Raw genomic sequence first — 9,639 nt, forward strand, 5'->3', positions numbered from 1 at the left:
ATGGCAACTCTATTTTCTATAAGACGCACAGTTTTCCTAGTGGTTCTGATGTTCCAGGTTCTTCCTGCAGCGGCTGAAATGCCCAGTCCCAGATCGACGTGCCAGCTGAGCAGTAGCAGTGATACCAAGTATTTTAGGGAAGGGGACTTGATAGTTGGAGGAATTTTTTACATAAAAGACTTTGCTGAATACAAAGTTCAAACTTTCAAACAAAAGCAAATACGTTGTAGATGTGTAAAGTGAGTATGAATTATATGTTTCTGTACCTTAATAAAAATGTTCATTCTTGTGTCAGTTATATGTTGAATTTCACATTATCCTCCCCCTTCTTTGTCATGTAAATGTCGCCTAAATATAATCCTATTCACATTTTCTGTTTTGTCCAATCAAGACTTCTTACAATTAGCAACCATTGTAGCAGACATATTGTTACAGTACAGTGTGAAGGTATAGCTTACCCTATATATTTATGGTGAGGGGCTGCCGTTTTATTTCCCTACACAATAAAATAAGTAAAGCATATTCTGTGTAAAATATCCATATATGGTATATGAAACAATTTGTTATTCTCATTGAAATGTACTTTTTTTCTCTTCAAACAACTGTCCATTTGAAAAATTTACAAGCAATTTAATCTATATAAAGCAAAAGCTCTACACCTCCTTAGATTCTTGAAGACTATTTGGCCATTTCTACTGATGTGGTGAAACAGAATTAAATGCTCACAAGTGTTCAGTAACAGGCACCCATGGTTCAGTTTGGTATATAAATAAATAAATAAATAAATAAATAAATACATAAATAGTTAAATCACATCAGTCCATGCTTTGGAAACCAAGCAAAGAACCATAATAGACTGTAGAGACATTGCCTGTATCATCTATGAATATCTGTAAGCTCCAATGGAATTTCTTCCAAATTAATAGGTATACGATGGAAAAGCAAAGCAGCAAAGCCCTCCTTGTAGAAGATTTTTGCTACTTATTTGTATTATACATGAACAATAATGTTAAACATTTATTTAGCAAATGAATTGAAAGCCTCCTGGCATCAGATTTTTGCTTTTGTATCACAGAGCATCATCATTCAGACTCTACCGTTACCTTCTAGTTTTCATTTATACGATTGGAGAGATCAACAAGGACCCGGAGATCTTGCCTAATGTGACGTTGGGCTATCATATCTTTGATTCCTGTGACAATGCAGAGAAGGCACTGGAAGGCACATTTAGTATTCTATCAGGGACACAACAACTAATCCCAAATTACAGCTGCTGGAAAAATAGAAAGGTTGTTGGGTTTATAGGAGACGTGTCTTCTGTTTCTTCTCTTTCTATGGCATTGCTTGCAGGGATTTACAGGTACCCTCAGGTTTGTACTCAAATGGATTACCACCATTATTTTTGTTTGTGGTTTCTATAAACCAGGGTATCAATTATGACTTGTCCTTTGGGGAAATAAAAAGTTGGGGGTTCTACTGACTACTCATAAGTTCAGGAGCTGAGAAAATCATCTCAATAAACTTGTAAGCCCCTTAACATAAAGGTTATTTGTAACCCCCTGCCATACTGTTCTACATCTTAGGATCTGGAAAGAACTACAGTGTATGCGTTACAGATAGAAGCAACTATTCCAGATGCAGCTGATTTTGTGCCTGCTTTTACTATTACTCTTTTTGGTATACATTTTAGTAAACATTACTGTCAGATATTTCAGCTTAAGGACCTTTGGTCAAAGCCCTTAGCTCCCAATAAGGTAACAGATATAGGAAGACATCAGTTGTATCAGTCATTCGGCAATACAGTATTCAAGAGTCAAGAGTGAGTTTATTGTCATTTCATCCATATACGTTTGTACAGTACACAGTGAAACAAAACAACGTTCCTCTAGGACCATGGTGCTACACACAACATTGATGTACTGGACAACAGACAAAAAGTACAAGTGCAAAAATATGCAATTCCTGCAAGACAGGACAGCACAGTGCAGGGACAGGACAATACAGTGCACACTTAGCAGATGTAATAGTCAAAGAATATGTAGGATATCAGAGATGTTTTCATGCCAAACCTCACCCAACTGACCTTCAAGCTAAGCTTTAAAGTTTATCTATAAGAGCAAATAGTCAGTATCTCAAAATACCAACCCAACTGGCCTTTAGGGTAAGCCCACACCAGAGTAGGGGCCCATAGTTTGGGAACAACTGAATTGCCCTTAAAACACAGTCTAATAGAGGTCAGTAAGCAGATAGCAGTCTACATTTCAAACTGGAGAGCTTCAAAACAAAGAGAGTAAAATAAATACTAATTAAAAAAAAAATTAGCCCAGTTGCATGCTATCTTAGCATGTCATTCGCTTATCTCAACATTAATTAACTGTAGCTTTTGTATAAAGTTTATATCTATTTGCTGATTTTTCTGTAGATCAGTTATGGCTCCAGGAATCCAGTGTTTAACGACAGAGTCCAGTTTCCTTCTTTCTACAGAACTATCCCTGATGAATCGTCTGAAACTGAAACAATTGTGAAACTGATTACGCACTTTGGCTGGAAATGGGTTGGGCTCATTGTATCTGATGATGAGACTGGACTTTGGGCAGGTGAAATTGTGGAGAGAGAATTGAAGAAGGATGGTGTCTGTTTGGCCTTCTTCATTAAAATTAATATTAGGACAATGCCTTTTTATAATCCCATAAAGTTTATAGAAATATTAGTCAAAAGTACTGCCAATGTGATTGTTCTTTTAGTCAGTTTAATGTACATTGATTTTATACTATTCTTCTTTGCCATGTTTGAAATCCCAGAGAAATTATGGATTGTATCTTCAACTTTATTAAGGGTTTTAGATTCTCCATTTACACATAATAGAATAATATTTAATGGTATGTTGTCTATTTCCAGTCTACAAGGAGAGATTCCTGGGTTTAGGGAATTTGTTCATGGTTTAAATTCATCTGAACTTCCAGGGAGAATTTTGTTTCCAAATGTCTCGGGGAGACTGTCTGATTGTAAAATGTCGGACACCACCCAAATAATTCCAAGCAGGACAGGCATCTCTCTTCCAAATTGCACAGAGAGTGAATTCTTTTATGGCCTTGTTCTGTCATTGAACGATACAATGAATTTCAGAATATCTTATGGAGTTTACACTGCAGTGTATACAATGGCACTTGCTCTCCATAAACTGTATATTGAACAGAAACTGGCAAATCACCCAGGCCAAAGAGCAGGACTACAGATTCATATCAAGCCATGGCAGGTAAGCTAATTATAGCTGCGCAAGGTCTTTAGGGTGAAGGACTTTAATGCTATTGATGCACTAAATTATAGCATCCACCACAACTAATAAGGTGTTTGCTTTCATTTTCTAACATGTAGTACAGGTATGGGACCTGTAATCCAGAATGCTCGGGACATGGGGTTTTCCAGATAACGGGTCTTTACATAATTCAGATCTTCATACCTTAAGTCTACTAGAAAATCATGTAAACATTAAATAAACCCAATAGGCTGGTTTTGCTTCCAATAAGGATTAATTATATCTTAGTTGGGATCAAGTACAAGCGACTGTTTTATTATTAAAGAGAAAAGGGAAATCATTTTTAAATATTTGGATTATTTGGATAAAATGGAGTCTATGGGTCATGGCCTTTACATAATTTGGGATAACGCATCCCATACCTGTAAAAATAAACTCTTGATTAGTGATGGGCGAATTTATTCGCCAGGCGCGAATTTGCGCGATTATCGAATAAATTCACGAAACACCCGCGAAAATTTGCGGCAAAAATTCTCCGGCGTCAAAAATTCGCCGGCGTCAAAAACAAGATGCCGTTTCGCGAATTTTCCGGCGCAAATTCGCCCATCACTACTCTTGATGCATTGGTACAATTTATATCAACACAATTGTCCACTTTAATATTCGATTAACACAAAAAGTAATCTCCCCTTTGACTCGTTGTTGAACTGCTGTAGCCAAAAGAAAGGTTGATATTGGCTCTCCAGCACTTGCATGAAACTCTGCTGTTTTGTTGATAGAAGACTGAGACCTGTATCAGGCTTAGTAGTGTCTCTACCTAAAATGTGTATCAACATTGTGAGTGTGATATTGGCAAAATGAGGGTAGAAACATTGTAAAGCTTTAATGAGCCCCCACTGATTTTATTGTATCATTCTAAAGAAATGGGTTTCCCAACAATTTTTCTAAAAAACTAATTTCTAGAAAATAGTACAGGACTTCCATGAGACTTCCTTTCATGGACTTGAGGGTGAGCATTAATAAAATATTTTATGATATATTTAAATGTTCCAAAATGCTACTGCTTATGGAGAACATTGTGAGGAGTTTATCATATTTAAGGTTCATATGGCTGACCCATTCCAGAACTCAAATTTTCTTTTAGATCAATGAGTGGTGGTAACTTGGTGGTAACTTGCTAAAAATATTCCCCTATTTTTAAAACCTATCTTTCATAACAAATGTCTTTATTTTTAGTTAAATGCTGTGATACACAACAGGGATTTTGAGATGACCTCTGTTGCCAACAACCGTATTTCAATCAAAGGAGACCCATCAACCCATTATGAAATTGTGAAATGTTTCTTCTCTGAAGAAGGAGGTGTCCAAACAGTGAAGGTTGGAAGCTTTGATACATCAAAACCTGTTGGAAATCAGTTGTACATCAATACCAGTGCTGATCTCTGGGGCCCTTACTTTACACAGGTGACATTCTTAATACCAACTCTGCTCTCTGGGGTTGTTACTATACAGAGGTAAAAAGCAGCAAAATTTCTTACTGTTTAGAAGATTCAGTAGAAGACCTACTCTGTTCAATTTAACAGTAAGTTCTAAGAATATTTAAGAACTTTTAATACAAAAAGCACTAGTGATGGGTGAATTTGCGCCGTTTCGCTTCGCCGAAAAATTCGCAAATTTCGCGCGAAATGGCGAAAAATTTGCGAAACGGCGCCGGCGTCTCGTTTTTGACGCCGGCACCCGTTTTTTCGACGCCGGCGCCCGTTTTTGACGCGAATTTTCGCGGGCGTTTCTCTAATTTATTCACCTGCCGAGAATCGCGCAAATTCGCGCCTGGCGAATAAATTCGCCCATCACTAAAAAGCACACAATTCACAATCATTTCCCAAACCGGGGTTTAAGACAGATAATCAAAAGGATTTTGCCCAATAGCCTGTGACCCACTGACAGAGAGTCCTTAGCAAAATCTGTTACCATAAATAAAATATAAAAGGCAAGAACCAACTTTCCAGACTCAAAATGCCCCTCGCCCAAACTAACTGCCACATAGCGGCGTCAAAAACGGATGCCGACGTCAAAAATAAGACGCAAATTCACCCATCACTACAAAACAAGCTAAAGTTTATTAAGAGGCCCATATAGTATAGGTTACATTTTAGTGATAATAGAGCTTTCTGAAACCATGATCTAAAATCATAAATGCCATGAAAGTTACTAAAAGATCAGAATATAAAAAGTATGGATGAGAAAAGTGCGGAATAAATACGAATTATTACTAGCAGAAAAAAATTTCATTACCTGAATTCCATTACCTGAAAGTCTAATTGGTTAAAAAAAAGTCCAATAGGATCAGTGCAGCTCCCAGCTCCCACCTTGACTGCTTTGACTTGGAGAAGTTTTGTATTAGAGTTTTTGTGGTTTTTACCCTTAATAAATCTCAAATGTTTAAGAAAATGTGATTGGTGAAAAAATCTGAATATGAATGTTACTAAACTGCTGAGGTGCAAATTTGGCCAGTGTTGGTAAATAAGCCTGACAAGTTCCTGGTACATAATGCCCTTGTTGGGATCAAACCTAGGACCTCAGAGGTAAAAGGTTGTACCAGTGTGCTTGGTAGGCCAAAAGCTGGTCCAAAGCAGTAATATTACCCCTAGACCTTATAGTTTCTTCTTAAATTGATATTACCACACTACTTCAATGATTTGAAACCTTGCAAGGATGCTTGACAACAAGAAGATTGACTCTTAAAATGTTGCATGGGCTGATATGTGAAAAATAAAGGTTCTTTTAAAAGGTGCACTATAATGAGCTGTGATGGGGTTTATTGGAAACCTTCAAATACATGCAGATATTATTGGCTGAAGGCAAACTAGCTTTTCCAGATGTCTTTGTACTAGAAGTGAGTCCTCCAGTCTCCTGTTCTTGATCAGGTTCCTACATCCAACACTGTCACAACACATAGGGGCCGATTCATCAAGAGTCGAATATCGAGGGTTAATTAACCCTCGATATTCGACTGGGAACTAAAATCGTTCGACTTCGAATATCGAAGTCGAACGATTTTGCGCAAATCCTGCGATCGATCTTCGAATTCGAACGAATTTAACCAATTCGATGGTCGAAGTACCAAAAAAATACTTCGAAATTCGAAGTATTTTTCATTCGAATCCTTCACTCGAGCTTAGTGAATCTGCCCCATAGACTTATGTTTGGCCCATTATGTGCTGATTACAAAACTAAGAATAACTGTTCTCATCTCTTTAATAAGAGAAATCTAAATCATGTTTGTATTTTGCCCCACAGAAGCCCCAATCTCAATGTAATGAGCCCTGTGAGCCAGGAAACTGGAAATGTAAAATAGAAGGGACACCACCCTGTTGTTATAAATGTGCTCCATGTGTAGAAGGGCAAATATCTAACATAACAGGTAGGCAATAATGCAAAAATGTGGGTGTCTTGGAACTAGCTATGTTTTATTTTAACAGGACAGGTTTATCACAGTGAAACTAAAGTAGTTACAGTCCCTGACTTTGCCATTCCAATTTGTACATAATGTCATCAAATCAAGCAAGGCATATATATTAAAGAATGGAAACATTTTAATAAATATGCCCAGGGCTGGAGTTAGGGTTAGGCAAGAGTGCCTTGGGCAGAATGGTGGAGGATATCTCTTCAGCCTGCATACCTCCAGTTCTCAGGGAAGGTTGGCTAGCCGGGTTGCCTAGACCTTGGCCCAGCACTAGATATACCCATAAACATCTCATACAAAGACACAGACAGGGGCAAACTTTCACCTCTTTGGTACAGTGGCAATCTAAGTTCCCACTATTCTCATGCAATCCTTTCTATTACACCATGGCCAGCAAGTATTGGAATCCATGAACCTCTATACTTCTATATATCCATGCAAAGTCCTAAAGAGTTGTCTAATTTCCTTTTTTACACGTTCCTACTCTTTATAGATGCACAGAGATGTATAAGATGCTCAGAATACCAAAAGTCTAATACAGAGAAGAATGGCTGTATCCCAAAGAATATAAATTACCTTTCCTATGAAAGCATAATGGGTGCTACTTTATCCTCCATCTCTGTACTTTACTCTCTTACATGTACTGTAATTCTGGGAGTCTTTATTAAATACCGTGAGACTCCTGTGGTAAAAATGAATAACCAAAATCTCAGCTGTCTCCTCCTCATCTCTCTCACATTGTGTTTCCTCTGCACTTTATTATTCATTGGACGCCCAACTCATATATGTTGTCTCCTCAGACAAGTAACATTTGGGATTGTATTTACCATTTCTGTTTCATCTGTGTTGGCTAAAACTCTCACAGTTATTATTGCCTTCAATGCCACAAAGCCTGGGAGCAAACTGACAAAGTATGTAGGAACCCAACTGTCTATTATATTAGTCATTGCATGTTTTTTGGGTGAAATGATCATTTCAGTTGTATGGTTGGCCTCCAATCCTCCATTTCCAGAGGCTGATACCCTTTCTGATCCAGACTATATTATTCTACAGTGTAATGAAGGGTCTGACTTTTTCTTCTTCTGTATAATTGGATATATAGGAACCTTGGCTCTACTGAGTTTCATTGCTGCATTTCTAGCCAAGGATTTCCCTGACCGATTTAATGAGGCTAAAAACATCACTTTCAGTATGTTGGTGTTCTGTAGTGTGTGGGTGACATTTGTCCCTGCATACCTGAGCAGTAAGGGGAGTAGAATGGTGGCTGTTGAGATTTTTGCCATTTTATCATCCAGTGCTGGATTATTGGGCTGTATATTCATCCCCAAGTGCTATATCATATTTCTAAGGCCTGATCTAAACACAAAAGATAATCTTGTTAGAAAAAGACAAATTTAAAATAAGGCCTATGGTTTAGTGAGAGCCCTGCAAAATGGGTGAAATATCTCTACAGACTGGAACATATGTTTTACCAGTCCATTACCTTAAAACTTTTCAGTATGTTGGTTTTTACAGAATGTGAATCAGATTAATAGAGAAGCACAAGGCCTTCTGTCCTAATGTTAGTGCCATGTACTACTGCATTGTGCTTGTTCTTATTGCTGCATATTGTATATTGGTTGACATTCAATAAATATATACTGTGTATCTTTTATTAATTAACTACTGGATTTCCTTTACTCAATGAGTTCTTGATGCTTATTATGTATATACTGTATTTTTGGGTATCATTATCACATGTGAAACGTGCATTTTTTTCATACCAACAATGGGCCAATCAGAACAATTTGCTATGCTTTTTGTCCACATGTTATTTCTTTTCCATAAACAGATTACTTTAAAAACCATTGAACTTGAACTTTATGGGGGGGGATAATTTTTTATTCTTGGCCTTTAGGCAAGTTTTATTTGTATAAAAAACCAGGTGTCCTGTCAACTAGAGCCTCCTGTAGGCTGCCAGTCCACATAGTCATCGGCTAATCACATTCCTTATTTGGCATCAACTGGGACTTTCTTCATGCTTGTGTTGCGCCCCAACTTTTTTTTACATTTAAATGTGGCTCATGGGTAAAAATGGTTGGGGACCCCTGTTCTAATACAAGTATTTGCATGCAGATAGACCACCTTCAATCAATGTGTGGACTTTCATAAGAGAAGATAATTAGTTTTTGCCTATGCAAATCTGACTAAGAAGCTTTATGATACTGGCCATGAATACTTAGATGCTCTATATATATATTACAAGTCAGGAACTAAAGATATGAGAATCATCTCTCACCAGCATCGATCATACTCCAAATTAGGAAGAATTAAAAAAAAAACATTCACCAATTGTCCAGGCAATGAGGGCAATAGCTGCTATGGGGTATATTTATCAAAGAGTGAAGTTAATAGTGAAGTTCTGCCACTAGAGTGAAATTCCGCCACTCTCCATTCATTTCTATGGGATTTTTATAGGCGTATTTATCAAAGGGTGAACTTTCACTTTCACCCAATGATAAATACGCCTTTCAAAATCCCATAGAAATGAATTGAGAGCTGCGGAATTTCACTCTAGTGGCGGAACTTCACTCTTTGATAAATTTACCCCATGTGTCCTCCTTGCTTTAAAATACTGTCTTGTTTTTTAGGATTTTTTGCGCTGTGAGTAGAACACATTAATTATAAAAATTACTAGGTCAAAAAACATGGAGATTCTGATTAGCTAAGTCATTTACTAAAATATGCATCCCAAATGAACCAGGCCATTTTATAACTTCCCTTGTGTAGCCGTGCTGTGTTCTGCTGAGAATAGAGGGTTACAAGCACATGCAAAGACACATTTTAAAACCCTCGTAAAGTGCCCCCCCACCCATCATCCAATGCCCCTTAATAGGTAATATATATCTGCTGTACATGAAACCAACTGCCGTAAAAA

General features: G+C 37.4%; 1 protein-coding gene across 1 annotated transcript; it reads left to right on the top strand.

Annotated features, from left to right (window-relative positions):
- LOC121393966 (vomeronasal type-2 receptor 26-like) lies at nt 1-8,120 on the top strand. The gene is made up of 7 exons (XM_041563832.1): nt 1-239; nt 1,076-1,370; nt 2,423-2,597; nt 3,153-3,256; nt 4,493-4,720; nt 6,557-6,680; nt 7,216-8,120. The coding sequence occupies exons 1-7, from the start codon at nt 1-3 to the stop codon at nt 8,118-8,120; spliced, it is 2,070 nt and encodes a 689-aa protein (XP_041419766.1).
- Nucleotides 8,121-9,639: the final 1,519 nt, after the last annotated feature.

This window comes from Xenopus laevis, chromosome 5L, assembly GCF_017654675.1.
Source record: "Xenopus laevis strain J_2021 chromosome 5L, Xenopus_laevis_v10.1, whole genome shotgun sequence".
Classification (NCBI taxonomy): domain Eukaryota; kingdom Metazoa; phylum Chordata; class Amphibia; order Anura; family Pipidae; genus Xenopus; species Xenopus laevis.

Coding starts and splice junctions, on each gene's coding strand:
- LOC121393966 (XM_041563832.1), top strand. CDS start 1: ATGGCAACTCTATTTTCTATAAGACGCACAGTTTTCCTAGTGGTTCTG. Junction 1,371..2,422: donor GGATTTACAGGTACCCTCAG/GTTTGTACTCAA, acceptor ATTTTTCTGTAG/ATCAGTTATGGCTCCAGGAA. Junction 3,257..4,492: donor TTCATATCAAGCCATGGCAG/GTAAGCTAATTA, acceptor CTTTATTTTTAG/TTAAATGCTGTGATACACAA.